The sequence below is a fragment of the Megascapheus bottae genome, chromosome 8 (assembly GCF_031878675.1).
Source record: "Megascapheus bottae isolate mThoBot1 chromosome 8, mThoBot2.hap1, whole genome shotgun sequence".
Lineage (NCBI taxonomy): Eukaryota > Metazoa > Chordata > Mammalia > Rodentia > Geomyidae > Megascapheus > Megascapheus bottae.
In genome coordinates this window covers 67422111-67441007 of record NC_143516.1, presented here as the reverse complement: position 1 = coordinate 67441007, position 18897 = coordinate 67422111, and the positions used below count along the sequence as shown (strand labels likewise).

The window sequence follows — 18897 nt, the reverse complement described above, 5'->3', positions numbered from 1 at the left end:
CACACACACACACACACAAAACAAGGATGCATGACTCACACGTAGTGCCTTGATCTGTCAGGGGAACGCTGAGTCCAGAATCATACTGAGCGAAAACGCTCACATCATAGGTGGTGCTGGGGTTGAGGTTGTGGAGGGTGTATGAGGTCACTTCTCCAACGAAGGCTTCCATGGGTTCGTTGGAACCTTAAATCACAACCACATAGGGCACAGGTTTCACTCACAAATTCCAGATCATAACGTCAGATGGCAGGATCAACCCGGTTACTCCCCACAGTCCCCGTTCATTCCTTCACTGTGCACATGGCCCTTTCTGTAGTGAATGTGAAACTAAGCAAAGACGGATTTCTTCATTTAAAAAAAAATACTGCGATTTGAACCCAGGGCCTTGGGCTTGCTAGGCTCCACTGCTTAAAACAGAATGCAAGCCTCCAGGTTCACAGGTACTGATACAGGGGGTGGCCTATTCTAGATTCATAACTGATTAATGGTTTCAGCCCTATATTCCAGCCCTGCTTTTGGTCCTACATCCACCAGGCCTGGGCCTGGACTATGATTTGCCTGTAGGAGCCTCCCATATTCACTCAGATGACACATATGCTTCTCCATATCCAGCTTCCTCCCCCGACCCCCGCTCACTGAAATGAAAGTTCATAGACATTTCTTTCCTGCCTGAAAATACAATCCTCCCCATTTCAGACTCCCATTCATCTTAGAATGACTGTGCCAACTAAGGTCTGAATAGGAGTCTTTTCTTTCACGGTTGGCCTCTAACCAAGATCCTCCTATTCTCGGTTTCCCTTGTAGCTAGGACACAGGAATGAGCCACCAGCACTGGGCTTTCACTCTTATTCTCAAGTGTGTAATCAATGTCCCTTCACTGAACATTCACACACCTTTCCTATAAGCTCTACCTGGCCAGTATTGAGCTCTACAATAGAATAAGCACCCAGTTAAAATTATTTTGCTTCAGTGATGCCTTAGTACTTCTGTCTTAGATTTTATTCTGCTCATTTCAGTTTCTAAAGGTCCCCTCTCTCCCTTTTTAAGTTCTCTACTGCTTATATACTTTTTTTTAGTTCTTCTCCTATATATTTACTTAGTCCACAGATTTTCTGGGTACATGGCTGGCGCTCCAGAAAATTTGACACAGATTAGGTCTCTCCTGGTTTTGATAAGCATACAAATAGGCCAGGCAAAAAATAATCATTTCATGCACGTGTTATTCATTGACTCAGAAGAAACTATCAGTAAAGAGTTGGAAGAAAACCTCGGAGCAATAGAGTAAAATGCACATCTATGCCCTGAATGGAACAATATATAGCTATCATGGGGAAAATACAAGAGCTTGTATTAAAATAAAATATCGCATGATCATCATCATACACAACAGGTATGCACACAACTAACTCCCCTTTGTGCGATTTTATAGTCCAGCTCACACTTTTCAATCATGAAACTGAATGAGAGCTTCACCTGGGCCCTTCAGGATATTGACTTAATGCATTGCTTTCAGAAACATTATTTCTAGTGGGAAGGAGAATCTGTTGCCTTTTCGGATGTGCTAGAAAATAACATCATATATCCATCATTTGCCATGCATTTCCACTATCACAAATGTGATTCCTTACCTACTGGCTTATACACAATTTTATAGCCGAGAACTGGAGAAGGGGAAGGGTCCCATGACACGCGGAATCTTGTGTACCACTCATCAGAGATGTGTATGTTCTGTGGAGGGAGAAGTCCCACTGAAAGCAAACATGGCTGCATGTTACTGACCTGTCATTGGCAGACAAAAGTCTACTGGTGAGGCAATAAAAAGTTTTGACAGCTCCATTTTTTAAGAAGAGGATAATTGCTACTCATCGTGCTTCTTAATTTATGATTTAAGATTTGATCACAATGGAGTACTTTCACTGATAACTATTTTCATTCTCCAGTCTTACCTGATGCCACACAAATATAACTAAGTTAATTAACCCAATATTCTTACCCAATATAACATTACCTCAGAGAACATGTGATGGCTTTCCAAAGAAGAAATAAAATTATCTCAAGCAAAGAAAATTATACAGGTAACTGTCTCCTTTTCTTTTCACTTAGTGGCCCTTTAAAAACATTAAACATTTTCTTTTCATGTCATTCCTTTCTCAAAATTCAGCATCTAACAGCAATATCAGTGCAATATGAATGCAGTATTTCAAATGCACAAAGAGCACATTTAAAACTTCTAAAGGACATAAGGAGCAACATTAAAATTGTGACTAGTTCAAAGCAAGAAAAAAGTAATGACATGATGGGAGAATGATGGAAGAAGTGGCATTGATCAAGATGCACTGAGCTCAACTGAATTGCTGAATTGAAACCCCTTTGTACAACCACTTCAAGATCATATAAAGGATATATACAAGCACAATTTAAGAGTGAAGGCATGAAAACTGACCAGTTCTTCCATTTCCAGTGAGATGACCACCATCTCCATCTTCATAAATGGCAATAACGGTAATTTTATACGGAGTATCAGGCAGGAGGGGCTGTAGTATTACATTGTTTCTTCTGCCTGGGACTGTGGTCTGTAGGGGAAGTGAAATCATATGTCACTGACAACTAGAGAGCTTCCACAGAGAAAGTGGATATTGTTTTGTTTTCTTTAAACAGTAGTGCTTTCTTTATATTTTCATTTAGGCTTTATAATGTTCATTGCAAGATAAATTCTCAACCTTGTCTCCACACAACACTTTCAGACTGACAATTTTGAGCTCAAGAGTCAGATCAGTCGCTAAGAAACCATGTGACTAGCTACTCAGGAGACTGAGATTCTGAGGATCACGGTTCAAAGCCAGCCCAAGCAGGAAATTCCATGAGATCCTCATCTCCAGAACAAAACCCAGAAATACAGAAGTAGAGCTGTGGTTCCAAGTGGTAGAGTGCTAACCCTGAGCAAAAGAGACATCATGTAGACCCTGAGTCCAAACTCCACAACCAATCCCCCCAAAAAAGTGTTAAGTAAAATGTCTAGAGAAAAGAGAGATCAATTAGCACTGGAATACTGAAGGCAGAACTTACAGAGAGGTTATGACTTAGTTATTCCAGAATAGTTGGTATCATATTCCACTAGACTTCATTCCTATGACACAACTAGGTAATTAGAAATATTTAAGTGATGGATCATAGCTAAGATCACTTGTCAAGCAATCTTTCAAGTAGAAATGAGCCCCCCAAAACATTGCCTGTATGATGAGGGAACTAACCAGAGATGTGGCAGGAACGCCAGATCATTCCAGAGAAAGCTGTTTTAAATGTGACCTTTCCAGGAAGGTCAAAGACTCCACTTCTAAAGAAGTGTGTGAAGAATGTGCAATGAGCATTATCATACTTACATACTCATCAATCGGATCCCCAACAGTAGGAGAATAAATGATCCTGTACTGCTGAACCGGCCCATCTGCATGATCCCAGGCTACGGAGAGGCTGTTTGTGGTCTCATCGAAGACCCTCAGGTTCCTAGGTCCACTTCGAGGAACTGAAACAACACCAAATTTGGGTATGTGTGTGTGTATGTCAGTACTGGTTCTTCAACTCAGAGCCTGGGTGCTATCTCTTAGCTTTTTTCCCCTCAAGGCTAGCACTCTGCCCCTAAAGCACAGATCTTATGCTTTTTAGGTGGTTAGTTGGACTTGCCTACTCTTAGTCTGGCTTCAAACCTCAATCCTCAGACTCCAAAGTAGCATGGATTACAAGCATGAGCCCCCAGCACCTGGCCATAACACAGCAGTGCTTGTTGCTTTCCTGACAGTATGACCAGCTCAGCCAGTTTAATGTTTCATGAAACCTGGAAGCCAAAGAAGATCCACTGCAAGGCAAAACAGAGGAACCCCTTCTACTCTTCACTCACAACTAATGTCCTATGGGGGATAAAGAGTCACCAGAGTCACTGAACACAGAAGACTCCATGAGCTATGGATATCCCTGGGATGGTACCCAGGGAAGCCCAGCCTGATGTCGTCTGACCACCCAGAGGAAAACTCTTCCCAGCACCCTACCCAACATGGACTCCTCACTCATGGCAAAAAGCCATGCCAATCTAACTACCAGCAAGTAGGGGAGCAGTGTTTCGCCTCACGTGTTCGCCCCTGGCTGGGGCTGGGGTTCCCCTCTCCATCTGAGTAGAGAGCCACAATATCCACAGAGTAGGGTGTGTCAGGAATGAGCCTCTCCAGGTGCACTGTTCGGGTGTTTCCTGGTACCACCATCTGCAGAGAAGAAAAATGTCTGATCCCACCGGGCTGTGAGCCATATACTTCCTGAGTCTTTGATTAGTCAGCATAATAAGATCGACAATGGAAGGCTGAGCCCAGACATGTCAGAAGGCATTGTCTTTCCCCCTGTAAATTGCCAAGGCCACACAACTGGGCGCAATCTACCTGCAAAACTCCCATTCCAAAGAAGCCGGTTCATCCTTAATTCCTACTTGCTTCCATTTTCTCTCATGTATGAGTGTGGGGAAACTTCTCCAATTCAACTTCTAGGGATACCAATATTTACCCAAAGAAGATCCTAAATGTTAAATACCCATGGGAGAAGCAATTTCCCCCCTGGCTAGAGGCTTGGCTTTCCATAGGGTAGATGAGGGTAATGTGTCTAAATCTGTCTCAGTGAATACAAGGACAAGAAGATCAATGCTTTTACTGAAAATAGACATTTACTAATGGGGGGGCAGGTATTACATGCATGTGAGCATACAAGTGCCAGTACCAGAGCTTGAACTCAGGGCCCCTTACTCTCACTTGGCTTTTTTGGTCAAGGCTGGTGCCCTATCACTTGAGACACAGTTCTACTTCTGACTCTTACTGGTTAATTGGAAATAAGAGTCTCATAGACTTTCATGCCCAAGCTGGCTTTGAACTAGGATACTCAGCTCTCATCCTCCTGAAAAACTAAGATTACAGGTGTGAGCTACCACAGCAGGCTCATTTGTTAATCTTTGCTTTCTCACTTTTTATCGCTACAAAAACGTATAAGTTAAATTAGCCTATACGTTGATTTTTCTTCCCTTAAGGTATTCTAGCCACTTCATAATGTCTGATTCACAAATTATTGTTCTACAAAAGTGGATTGAATTAAAGACTGCAATTTCTAAGAGCAAATAAAGGCATACTTTGGCATATTTTCATAACAAGGGCATTTGTACCTTATAACAAAAGCCCATATCGACAAAGCCTAGCAGTGATTTGCATTTATTACTGAAGTTTTTAACTAATAGCTAATTTGCCTGTTCCCAACGTCCTTTGTCTTGAGTAATCTTGTAATTGACATACCTGCCTTCATTCATCAAAAGTAATCACTTAGGAATTGCACCCTGGCATGCTTGTGGATTGTCTTCTCACGAGCTATCCACCATGACTCATGCATGCACTGACATTCACCAGACAATGCAGTTTCTATGACAAGCAGTGATGCACCAATAACTGGCATATCATCCCAGCCAGCTGCCAGGGCAGAAGCAGTGACAGACTGTGCAAAGTTCTTATGACAGAATTACTTACAGATTCCGAGGGTCTTGTGCCCGCCACGGGAGAATACACAATGCGATACTGCTGCACTGGCCCAGGAGCAGGGTCCCAGCGAACGTCCAGGCTGTTGGGTGTGGGGTTATACACTTGCACGTTTCTTGCAAGACCTCTCACCACTGAGGAAAAGAAAGCCAATGCCTGTTTCTTAAGTCTGATTATGCACACTGAGCTTTTCAATGCTTTCCCACAAGTAACACCATCACAGGAGAAAATAACTCCTGCTTGCAACTTCTATCTATGCACAAAAGCACATTAAAATGCTCCGAATCCTGTCAGTCAAAGTGAGCCAGTTCTGGTATATGTTGACTGAGGTGGAAGCAAGCAAAACAAGTCAGGTAGAGTAGAACTGGACTAGCCAGAAAGGGAGATGGGATAAAAGAAAGAGGAAAGGAAAAGAAGCTTCCATTTCCACAGAAAATGCAGAGGGGAAGGATTTTATATTATAGTCTGCCTTCTAAGGAAAATCTGATAAAAACTATGGGAACTTATATATAACTCAGTCAGCGAACTTAGATAATTCTTGCTAGATTCAACGAATAGCCACAGAATTCCTTCTATGATTAAGAAAAAAAGGCATATAGAGATAGAAATAAGACACACTCACTTCTCAACTTCCTTCAATAGAGGCTTAGAAAAATCCAAACATTAAATACATGCTAACCCAAAACTCCAATTTAGCCAATAATATCATCTCTCTAGACCACTCATCTTTTACCAGAGCAAGTCACATGTGTACCTTCTTTTCACCATTACCAAGTACATGCTCAAAGCACAAGGACTTAATTGTAAGTATGGACAAAAGTCTTCAATAGGACTTAGAACAACTAACAAAAACATTTAATCTAATTTTTAAGACACTTGTGACAAATGAAATTTCTTTAAACTCTGAAAAGCACTTTATCAGCAAACTAGAGAAATATACAATCAATTGATTTTGACAATTTACACTATGAAATCCACTGCAAAACAGGGCTTCATACAAATTTACAAGACAAAGCAAAACTCAAGGCTTAAACTCAGGGACTCATGTTCTCTTAACTTTATTTTTCCTCAAAGCTAGCATTATACTACTTGCGCCATTCCTCTACTCCTGGCTTTTTGCTGTTTAATTGAATATGAAACTCTCAGATTTGTCTTTCTACACAGGCTGGCTTCAAACTGCTATCCTAAAATCTCAGCCTCCTGAATTGCTAGGATTACAGGCATGCACCACCAGATCCATGAATTTTTTCCATGAAAAATAACACTAACTGAAATTGTGCACTAATAAACATAGAAACATTTCCAAATCCATAAACTGTCATTTCCAAATCATGCCATTGAAATCTTGTGAGTTCATTCGCCAAAGTTAACCATCACTGGTGATGTCTGAGAGATAAACTACAAAGAAGAGTTTTATGTCTTTAATTTCCCCATTCTGATGTTTTTCATGGGCCTCGATGGCCTTTCCGATAGAAAGTTCCTTTTTCTGCTTTCTTACTTACGTGTCCTTCCAGTGTCTGAGGTGCGGCCCCCATCACCCTCCCGATAAACAGGGACCACAGTGACTGTGTATGGGGTATCTGGCTGCAGGTTCCTAAGAATGGCATAATTGGTATTCCCGGGGATTGGCACCTAAAGATTTGAGTAAAACACAGAGCACAGTATCACAGCTGTTGCTTTCAAGTGAACTGTAACACAAAATAATGATTGATTTATAACCTTTCCTTCCTTTTTGTTATTTTCTAGACTGAACAATTCTTCCCACCACGAAAGCCACCTTTTCCCACACTCCCCATGCTCTAAGACATGGAATATAGGCCCTTCACAGAGTACTACTGTGTTCATATGAACTTCTTCAGTTCTAAAGCAAATTGATGAACTCCTTTGAATGACTTGGCTGTGGTTTAAACAAGCTACCATTTCTCACCACAGTAAGTACGTACCAGTTCCTCTGGTCCTCCAGCTGTTGGTGCATAGAAGAGCTTGTACTGCTTCGGGTTTCCCTCCGCGTGGTCCCAGCGCACACTCAGCGTGCTGGTAGACGGGTCGTACACCCTTAGGTTCCTCACAGTGCTCAAAGGCTCTGAAATGCACAGAAATCACGTAGCAGAGGCCAGGTGCTGGTGGCTCACACCTGTCATCCTAACTACTTAGGAAGCTAAGATGTGAGGATTGTGTTTCAAAGCCAGCCTGGGCAGGAAAGTCCATGAGTCTCTTATTTCCCAATTAACCACCAGAAAAGTGGAAGTGCCACTGTGTCTCAAAGTGTTAGAGCACCAGCCTTGAGCAATAGATCTCAGGAAGGACGGCCAGCCACTGAGTTCAAACCCCACTACTGGTACAAAAATAATGAATGCAGTAAGAAGTGTGGTCTGACTTACTGGTCTTGCCTCTTCCGGTCATCCTGCCACCCTCCCCATCAGGATACAGGGAGGACACGGTGATCGTGTAAGGAGTGTCTGGCTTCAGCTTCTGCAAGATCACACTGCTCTGCCGTCCGCCGATGGTGGTCTAGGGAAAAACAGGTTTGATAAGCATTTACTCAGCACATTCTCACCATCTCTTGTCACTCAAAGAAAATGTTCCTGCCAAGAATTGTGGAAACCTTTTGCCAAGCCCCCCAGTCATGTCCTACACCAAAGGTCTTTTGTATTTAATGCACAATTGTAAATGTAATATATACACCTCAGATCAAAGAAAGAATTCCAAGATGTAAACTGGTGACCTTCTCCATCATCAGAACCATCTGTTTCTTTGAGAATGTCAAATAAATGGAGCCTGACAGCATAGAATTCTTTGAAACTAGAAGTTTCCCATGGAGAATTATATCTTTCACATTTACCCAAGTTGATGCATGCAATAATAACCTCTTTTGTTCTTCTGCTGGGTGGTAAATGATTATATAGAAAGAGAAATTATTTATTTTCTTATCCACTAGCCCATTCTAGGATATAAGGTATTTTTTTTACAGCTATTGGCTATTACAAATGAAGTTACTTTGAACAAAATTAAACACATACATGCATGCGTACCTTAATTGAAATAAAGCACTAAGTAAAAGTAAATTGGTGGCCTTAAAAAGATATTTCAACCTAGCAGCTATCAGTACTGCAAAATTTTATCCAAAACACATTTTTTTTCAGAACACTTCTCACCTGCCCCCACAAAGTGACTAGCCATACGCGAACCACAAAATGACTGAACAGATCTTTTTAAAAAGCCACATGGTTCTAAAGGCTCCATACCATGCTGTATTATTCTTACTTCTTTACAGATGATCTTCATTTGCTCTAGAAATACATTCAACTCATTTGGCCAAGGATCTATAGCTCTCAGTGTTCCTCAGAACACAGCCACTCTCTCTGTATTCACTCTGTAGCCAGGTGGGCAGACCCTTTGCCTAGGGGAGATATCGAGTCCCAGTGCATGACCTGGTACCACACTGGGGCACATAGCTCCTCAGCTTGCTCCAGTGACGGAGGCTGAAGGCTTCTGTACTCATTGCTCGGGGCCATCTAGCTGCCTTGGTGAAAGAAAATGTGTGCAATTTCAGACATTCATGCCATGTTAATTAAAAGCACATGAAAATGGCCTCCTGCCCACAAGAACACCAGGAGATGGGTGGATGCACTGCTACCAATCAGATGTTTCCCGCTTACACCCATGCATACACCCCATGTACCCACATGCTTCCCGCTACAGAGACAAGTTCAGGGAAGCATTAGAGTCAGTTTCAGAATGAACAAGTGGACTACAGCAGCCAAGTTCAAAATTGATGAATATCTGGCAGTATAAAAGAAAAGACATGTCGAAGCCATCTTTAGAAAGCTTTGATTTATACCCAAGAGGGAATTTGATCTACTGAGAAGAACCAGTTTATAAAGTAAGCCAAGGGGTGTCTACAAACATCTCCCATCCACTCTCCAAAATTATTCTGGCATTAATGATCTGTCACTTTTGGTCCATTCATGGACCAGCATTAAAATGGAGTATGAGTGTTTCTGAACGAGCTGAATGCATTTAGCAGGGATGAATAGTGACAGTTGATCTTACAACTGAACCTCTGAGAAAAATCTCTGAACCAGGAAAAGAGAGGACTCATCAGAAAGTTTGATGGTTGAAAATTTAAAAGACTCATATGTGTATGCAGGAGATGTTATCACTTCACACATGTATGCACACACACACACACATTCACGCATACATACATACACAAGTAACAGTAAAGTTCTGAACCTATTTGAAATAAATCTGAAAGTATGACCATATCTGTGTCAGTTTCATATGTGTAACTGGTCATGTCCCTTACAAAAGTCAAAGATGGCAAAACCAAAACACACAGCTAAAATTAGTGAGCTAAGTAGACAAAGGCTCTAGGGAGTAGGGAAAAATGGGAAGATAAAGAAGATGACAGCTGAGCTGGGGGAGGCGCTAGTAGCTCACCCCTGTAATCCTAGCTGCTCAGAAGGCTGAGATCTGAGGATCACAGTTCAAAGCCAGCCCAGGCACTAAAGACTGTAAGACTCTTATCTCTAATTAATCATTAGAAAACCAGAAGTGGAGCTGTGGCTCCAGGGGTAGGGTGGTAGCCTTGAGCTGAAGAGCTCAGGGACAGCACCCAGACCCAGAGTTCAAGCCCTACGACCAACAAATCAATAATAATAATAATAATAATAATAATAATAATAATAATAATAAAAGATGACAGCTGAGATTACATTCCCATCATCCTTCTGGGGTGCTTCCGTTTGAGTAATATAAAAATGATCAATGTTGGCAGATACATATCCAGGTCTAAAAGTACTAGATCTAGAAGACAGTCTATAAGGGAACTGATCCAAAGTCATCATATGCAGGTATGGAAATCCCACAATAAAGTTCCTTGAATAATTAATATGTATTCAACACAAATACACAAATAGCTGCTCTTTTCACTCTAATGACACAACAAGCTTATAATTTTTTTAATGAGCCCTAGGACTTGAACTCAGGGCCTAGGCACTGCCTCTGAGCTTTTTCTACTCAAGGTTAATGCTCGACCATTTGAGCCACAATTGCACTCTGGGCCTTGTTTTTCTTTTTCTTTTCTTTCTTTCTTTTTTTGGTAGTTTATTGAAGATAAGAGTCTCATTGATTTTTCTGGTCAGTTGTCCTCAAACCAGATACTCACATTTCAACCTCTTGAATTGTTAGGATTACAAGGGTGAGCCACTGGTACCCAGTTACAGCTTACAAAATTTTAAGGAAAGAATGTTAAATGTTTACAATGATTTTAATCTTAATCAGAAACAAAACATTAATGACTAAAATCTTCAGTCTTTTTAAAAGAACATAACAAAAAGATAACCTATGACATGCAAACACACAATAATTGGGATAAACAGAAGAAAATAAACTTTATAAGTACATTTAGCAAGCTTTCAGTTCTTCAATAGATAAGAGAGATGGGATCCACATGGAATGAAAAACTAGACATCACGGATAGTGGAGCACTGTTGGTGGGATTGCAAACTCATTCAACCACTATGGAAAGCAGTATGGCAGTGCCTCAAAAGGCTAAACATAGAGCTCCCCTATGACCCAGCAATTACACTACTTGGCATTTACCCAACCATCCAGAAACTAGGGCATACTAAATCCACTAGCACAACAATGTTCATTGCAGCACTATTCACCATAGCAAAGATATGGAATCAACCTAGATGTCCCTCAGTTGATGAGTGGATCAACAAGATGTGGTATTTGTACACAATGGAATTCTATGCTGCTGTCAGAAAAAACGACATCGCCCCATTTGTTAGGAAATGGAAAGACTTAGAAAAAATCATATTAAGTGAAGTAAGCCAGACTCAAAGGAACTTAGGCTCAATGGTTTCCCTCATTTGTCATAATCAGAAACCTTGGGCTCTACTAGCAGAGATCTGCAATAGAGCAAAACCTTGATACACAAGGCCATATAGTATGAAGCTAATTGAAAGGACCTCCAGGATATTGAAACAAAAGCCATATAACGAATGATTGTTGTCCTTAATGTACTATGTTATCTCTCATCTCTTTTGCTGTCCCTTGGTTATCTCATATTGTTACAGTATCTCACTTTGTTATCTGATATAGTGGATATATTTGTATTTGGTTATTTGAAATTGGGTAGGAAAGGGGGAAAACCAAGATGGGGGGGTGGGGAGAGGGTAATGGGGACCAAGACATGTGGAAGGGTATCAATGTATGTGAATTAATGCACCTTCTATCTGGTAAATATCATGTAACCCTTTTATTAATTACAATAAAAAATATTTTTAAAAAAAGAGAGATGGGATCTACATGGACTGGAAAACTAGACATCATGGATAATCGAGCACTACTCATTTGCGAGAGATATGTGGGTGTTTTGAAGCAAATGCCTGAAACTATGAGGCTGCTAAGAAAAGCATCACTATGTCTCCATGCCAACTGTGCAGGCCGAGTGCCAGCTGGCGTCCACGGAGTCCATTCAACAGGGGAACCCTTACATTCCTCAAAAACTAAACATGACTAAACACTGAGGGAGAAAGAAATTTGGAGAGAGGCAAGTAGAATCTCTCCAAGTGTACAAAACAAATTACCGTCTGTTCATTTCCTTCCCCTGTGGAAGGCTGGTAGGTGATTCTGTATTTCTGTACTCGGCCAGTAGCAGGGTCCCATTTAACAGTCAAGCTGTTTGATGTTGCATTGTAGACCTGAAGATTCCGTGGACCACTTTTGGGAGCTGAAAAAAGATTGTTAACAACAGATTAAAAGCACACAGGAAAATATGTCCCACTGCACACCCCAAAGTATGTGTACAGACTGAATGCCTGAACCCATCCATGTAGTTAAAGCTCCAGACTTAATAGAATAGGGTCTTCAAATAGTGATTGTGAGAATAGATGAGGGTGGGAGCTCAGAAGGGGACTGGCTTATAGAAGAGGTGACATGACAGCTTATTTCCCAGCACAGGACGAAGACGACTGTAAATGCCAGGAACAGAGGCCTCAGGACCAGGAATAGAGGAGGCTGGGGTCTTTATGTAGAACTTCCCTTCTCCATAATTAACAAGAACATAAGCTTTTCTTGTTTAAGTCATCTAGCCTTTAGTTTGTTATAGCAGAACAGGCTAACTAATACCTTCTTTATCCAATACAAATAAAACTATTTCAGGAAAAAAGCCTGTTTAAAAGAGGTCCTGATCTTTGAAATTGTCCGTCTCTAACTATCCAACATGGTGAAAAGGAAAAGATAAATAATACTTTAAATCTAGAAACAGCCTTTGAAAATATAGTTGAGTGTATATACTACAAAATGAAGAAAAGTAAGGGAAAAGGGTGAGCTGAGAGGAATGGGGGAAAATGTTGAGAAGAGTGCCATGAAGAAGAGGAAAAACAAGATGATTGGGGGAGTGAGGGAGGAAAAAGGAGACAAAAACATGAGAAGGAGTATCACTGCTCCAGAAGTAATGCACCCACTACCTGACGAATGTAACTGGAACCCCTCTTTACATTACCCCCAGCAATAAAATACAATTAAAAAATAAATAAACAAATACATAAACATAAAAGAGGTCCTGGTGAAAGGTGGAAGAAGGAAAAATGCAAGCAAGAAATCATTGTATATATCACAGAATTGAGAAATATAAGGGAAAAGGTGGGTCTGGGCCGGGGGTTGGGTGGGAGATGTTAAAGTGAGAACATAGGTCAAAATGCATTGTATGAATAGACTGCTTTGTTAAATAGCAAAAAAAAAAATCAACACATAACCTAAAGTTAAGATAAGTAAGGCAAGGGTGGCTTAGGAGAGGTGGGTGAGAATGTTAATCAAGATGCTCTGTATTCAAAACTGCAACTGCTTCAGTGAGTGGCAACTCCTTTGTACAACTAACTAAAGATAAATTTTAAAATTCAAAAGAAAAAACTAGTAGAAGAGGCCCTAGTGGGCACCAGTAACTCACCCCTATAATCCTAGCTACTCAGGAGGATGCAATCTGAGGATGGCAGTTCAATGCCAGCCCTGGGAGGGAAGTCCAGAGACTCTTATCTCCATTAATCACTAGAAAATGGAAGTGGCCCTTGTGGCCACTGTGGTAGGGTGATAGCCTTGAGTGGAAGAGCTCAGGGACAACACCCAGGCCTAGAGTTCAAGCCCAACAACTAACAAATAAATAAATAAATATTTGTAAAAAACAAAGAAGCCCTGATGAACACTAATCAATGAACTATTCACGAGGTGTTTTAGGGTACTATTCATCCACTTGTTATTTGTTCATTCAAACCATTAAGTGACTTAAATGCGTACCTTGGGTAGTTAGGGGTATCAGGCGCACTAGAAGAAAACAGAATTGGGGAAATGGTATTAATATAATCTGTGGATCTGTTCTACAAAACCTGACTTTAAAATATTAACATCCAACTTGAAAGCTGAACACCTACACGTGCGCTCACTGCCAGACAGGTCATCGCTTTCCGACTCGTCGGGGTAGATGGCAGTAATGGAAACTTCGTAGAGAGTGTTGGGGTTCAAGTTTTCAAACACCAAGGTATTTTCATCTCCATTTAAGATGGTCTAGGAGAGAGAAGACCAAAGGATGAGTACATAAAGTCAAGACTCCTATTATGAGCTGAGAGCCAGTGGCTCACACCCATGATTTTTGGGATCTGAAGATCACAATTCAAACCTGTCATGGGCAGGAAAGTCCACAGCACATTGATCTCCAATAAATCAGACACACACACACACACACACACACACGCACGCGCGTGCCAGAAGCAGAGCTGTGGCTCCAGCAGAAGAGCGCTAACCATGAACAAAAAAAGCTCAAGGAATCACTCAGGCCCTATGTGTAAACCCCAGAACTAGCACCAAAAAAAAAAAGAGAAAAGAATTCTTTTATATTATACATTCACTGGTATTTCGTTGGCAGCATTTAGAAAAGATGGTCCTCCATTCTTATGCTTACAGGAGAGCAAAAATCCCCTAGTAGGAAGCCAGGGGTAGAGCATTTGCCTACCAAATGCAAGACTCTGAGTTCAAACCCCAGTGCCACCAAAACTAAAACTAAATCATGAGAGAGAGAGAGAGAGAGAGAGAGAGAGAGAGAAACAGAAAAAAAGAGAGAGAAACAGAAAGAGAGAGAGAGAAAGAGTATTACCTCCATTTTATCTGAGCTGCCAGTTGGTGCCCAGGTTATTCTGTACAGAGAAACGTCTGAAGCGCCATGCTCCCACGATCCTCTGAAGCTCTCTGGTGTGACCTCAGTTAGCCTTAGATTGGTTGGAGCCGGAACAGGTCCTGTTGCAGAAAACGCACAATTTAGTTTTTAACTAAACCACACATTTAATGGAATATGCTAGAACAGCTTTGTCTTCTTTTTAATGCACACGGAGAAAATTGACTAAATGCATTTGGAGCCAGTATTTTACCAATTCAGTGCCTTTGAAAAATAACCCCAGCTACTCAGAAGATTGAGACAGGAGGATCACAGTCTGGACAAATGTTAGTAGACCCTGTCTCACCATCTAGCTGAGTCAGGAACTCTAGCTACTCAGGAAGCTGATATCTAGAGGACCGTGGCTGGAAACCCAGTTCAGGCAAAAAGCTTCCATGGCTCCAGCTCAACCAATAGCTAGCTCAGCACAGTGATATGCACGTTTCATCCCAGCTATGGTAGGTAGCATAAATAGAATAATGGTCCAGACTGACCTTGACTAACATTGGACCATATCTCAAAGAACTAGCCAGAGCAAAGGTGGCTAGAGATAGGACTGCAGCAGTAGAGCACTTACTCAACAAACACAATGCCTTGAGTTCAATCCTCAGGAACACACACAAAACTAGTTATAATAATGGAAAATAATTTCACCTGTTACTTGTTATCATTTTAGTGCGAAGACTAGAACTATTTCAATTATATATGCAGTACTTAGTATGTTTTTCTGAACACTGCTGGCTCCAGACTTCATTTGTTTTACCATTATTTGGAATAGATTATTACACACTGAATACTTAATTTCATAGTTACCTACAGAGCACTGGATTAAACAATTATGTGCCAAACACTGGCGATACAGTTTGTAGAAAATAAACATCTTTGCTTCATTGAGAGGGAAATAAAGCAACTATTTACAGGACCACAGCCGGGGCAGGTGGCTCACATCTGCCATGCCCTCAGAAGGCTGAAATCTGAGGATTGTAGTTCCAAGCAGCCTGGGAAGGAAGATCCATAAGACTATCTCTCCAATGCACCACCAAAAGGCCAAAACTGGAGGTGTGGCTCAAGTAGTAGAGCACCAGCCTTGAGCACAAGAGCCAAGCAAGTTGAGTTATACATGTAAACAAAACATTGCTCCAATAAAGCAAAGACATGACTCACGGGTGGTCTCCTGCTCGGACGCTGGGGGGGATTCGCCCTCATCATACACGGCAGAAACGCTGACTGTGTACTGGGTTTGGGAGATGAGGTCTTTGAGCGTGGTGCTGGTTCTTGATCTGTCCACCTCCACCTGGAGCCACCACAAAGCAGGGGAAAGGCTTAGTTAGACAGCACTCATGGCTGGACTTCTCCCCTCTGTGGTCTGTCCCTCTCAGCGCAACCACATGAGAACTGGGTCACAACCCAAATGAGAAGCAGACATTTTCAATGTGCATAAGAATCCATAAACTGGACTAAAGGAGGATACTGTCACAGGAGGAACCCAATGGCACAATGCTTCTGAATATCTAAAATACTACTTATCAAAATGGAATTCCAGGGCTGGGAGTTTGGCCTAGTGGTAGAGTGCTTGCCTAGCATGCACAAAGTCCCGGGTTCAATTCCTTGGTACCACATACATAGATAAAAGCCAGAAGAGATGCTGTGGCTCAAGAGGTAGAGCACTAGTCTTGAGAAAGCCCAAGGATAGTGCTCAGGCACTAAGCCCAAGCCCAGGATTGGCCAAAAAAATGGAATTCCAGGAAGTGAACACCTAGTGTTTGGGTGGTGGTGGTGGTGGTGGTGGTGGTAGGGGTAGAGGTGGCAAGTGGTGGTATTTGATTTTGATTTTGCATTGTTTTCTTTTTGTCATTTCTGGGGGAGGCAAAAAGGGGGCACAAGTATGGAGGAAGAAAGAAAGGGTGAACAAATATGCAGCTCTGGTATTCAATATACACTCTGCAACAAATGACAAATGTAACATGGTGGGGGAATGAGAAAAGCAAAGGGAACATTGTACTCATTATCTGCACCCTTTATGCAACTCTTTAATAATAACAATAAAAATAAAATTTAAAATAAAGAAACTGGACACAGTTTAAATGCTTCCAAAGTGGAAACATCTCTGACCCAATTGCTTGGCAAATGATGACTGGGTATGGAGTCAAATAGCCTCTTATCTCTGAGGCCCCAGGGCCATTAAACCCCATTTGGAATTGGAAAACCAGAATGGAAGGAATGGGCTCATGTGTATAAATTAGATTTTGCATAATGCACAAATGACCAGCACGTCTAAATAATTGGCTGGTTGGGAGAATCATTTCTATGTTCCAAAAATGCCTATGAAAGTCTCACATTAATACTCACTCAACCTACCCAAGTTGGAAACAGATTTACTGGTCAAGTTCCCACCATCTGCTCCTCCTTTGAATCAGCTGTCACTCAAACAGCTCTACTCAGCCATCCTCTCCCAAAGGGCCACTCTTCTAACTCTCTTACTGGTCTATCCCACTCAACTGCCCTATCTTTTCCTATTATCTGACAATCACCTTCCTCTTTTATTGAGATGCTTTTTATTTTTAGAAACATCATGACACTTTGTAGACAGTAATAAAAAGAAGAGTACCATGGAGAGTGTCTGGATGACTAGAAAATACCATTTTTATCCTGTCATCCCAGCTACTAAGGAGGTCGAGATCCAAGGATCACAGATCAAAGCGAGCCGAGGCAGAAAAGTCAGTGAAACTCTTGTCTCCAGTGTATCAGCAAAACAAAAAGGAGTAGAGCAGCAGCCTTGAGCAAAAAAAGCCAAGCCAAAGTGCAAGTCCCTAGCTCAAGCCCTAATACTAGCACAAAAACAACAACAAAACGGTGTGTTAGAGATTACCAACACACAGCAGAACCTTTCTAAACAGAATCAAAAGCAGTCCAATATAGTACTGATTTTCAAAATGTCTTTTAATAACATCACCATTTTTCAACTCTACATGAATAACACAAAATTATTCAATGAGATGACTCATTCCTGTAGTCCTAGCTGCTACTCATGGGCTAACATGTGGGAATCGCAATTCAAGGCCAGCGGGCAGAAAAGTCCATGGGACCCTTACATACAATGAACTACCTAAAAAATGGGAAGTGGATCTGTGGCTCAAGTGGTAGAGCACTAACCTTGAGCACAAATAAGCTCAGGGACAGTGCCCAGACACTGAGTTCAAGCCTTAGTGCTGGCACACACAAAAAAGGAAATAACATAGCATGCCATAATATGTATTCACATATATTATTGTCTATGCTTGGTAGACTTTCGATGTTAAGCTTTGTAAGAAAAAAAATATTCTCATTTTCTCATCTTCATTTTCCCATCCTCAACCTACCTGTTTGGGGTCCTCGTCCGGCGTTTTGTAGCGCACAAGGTACTTGCGTACTTTGCCAAGCACAGGCTCCCAGACTACGTTCATGCTGCTGTGAGTCACATCTTTCAGTCTCACATCCTGAGGCCTGGGCAAAGGCACTGAAGAAGGCAAGATATTACATCCAGATGTGGTTCTCAACCACAAATCTCTGAAGCATCCACACAAGTGGAGAAAACTTAAAGAAACTCAGTGCAATCACTTTGAAATGATTCTCATGGTAACAGTACCCTGATCCTACCAGAAAGAGCCGGAGTCTTCTTACAAAGACTCTGTGAACACAGGAGGGGTTTTTCTCACAGCTGTGTATCACACAAATGTATATTTTAGCACACAGTGACTTGTTTGTAGGACGTCTCTCACTCTATGTAAATAACTTGCTATTAAGCCATAGTAGATGGTAATTCATCATTAATGTACACATCACATTTCTTCAGATAAGAAAATTCTATCAATTAAGATAGAAAAAAATGCATAGCTCAACTGGTAGAGTGCCAGCTTAATATGGTGCCCTGAATTCAAACTCTAAATTATTGTGAAGAAAGAAAGAAAGGCAGAGGAGAGAGGAGAAAGAGCGGGTTGAAAACTACAAGGGAAAAAAGAAAGGAAGGGGAGAGGAGAGGAGAAGAGAAGACAGAAAGAGAGGGAGAGAGGAGATGGGGAGAGGGAGGAGGAAGATGGAAGGAAGGGAGGGAGGGAGGGAGAGAGGAAACGAAGGAAGGAAGGA

General features: G+C 41.5%; 1 protein-coding gene across 1 annotated transcript in view; it reads right to left on the bottom strand.

Annotated features, from left to right (window-relative positions):
* Nucleotides 1–18897, bottom strand: part of Col12a1 (collagen type XII alpha 1 chain) — a 125616-nt gene that overhangs the window by 43425 nt on the left and 63294 nt on the right. The window contains exons 26-40 of the mRNA XM_090338543.1: nucleotides 18135–18271; nucleotides 15940–16069; nucleotides 14719–14858; nucleotides 14000–14132; nucleotides 13866–13892; nucleotides 12161–12303; nucleotides 7940–8069; nucleotides 7502–7641; nucleotides 7061–7190; nucleotides 5550–5692; nucleotides 4127–4256; nucleotides 3384–3526; nucleotides 2447–2576; nucleotides 1632–1751; nucleotides 40–186 (exon numbers count right to left, since the gene is read on the bottom strand). Of these exons, the coding sequence (XP_090194669.1) occupies nucleotides 40–186; nucleotides 1632–1751; nucleotides 2447–2576; nucleotides 3384–3526; nucleotides 4127–4256; nucleotides 5550–5692; nucleotides 7061–7190; nucleotides 7502–7641; nucleotides 7940–8069; nucleotides 12161–12303; nucleotides 13866–13892; nucleotides 14000–14132; nucleotides 14719–14858; nucleotides 15940–16069; nucleotides 18135–18271 (1923 nt within the window). The remainder of the gene's footprint in view (nucleotides 1–39; nucleotides 187–1631; nucleotides 1752–2446; nucleotides 2577–3383; nucleotides 3527–4126; nucleotides 4257–5549; nucleotides 5693–7060; nucleotides 7191–7501; nucleotides 7642–7939; nucleotides 8070–12160; nucleotides 12304–13865; nucleotides 13893–13999; nucleotides 14133–14718; nucleotides 14859–15939; nucleotides 16070–18134; nucleotides 18272–18897) is intronic.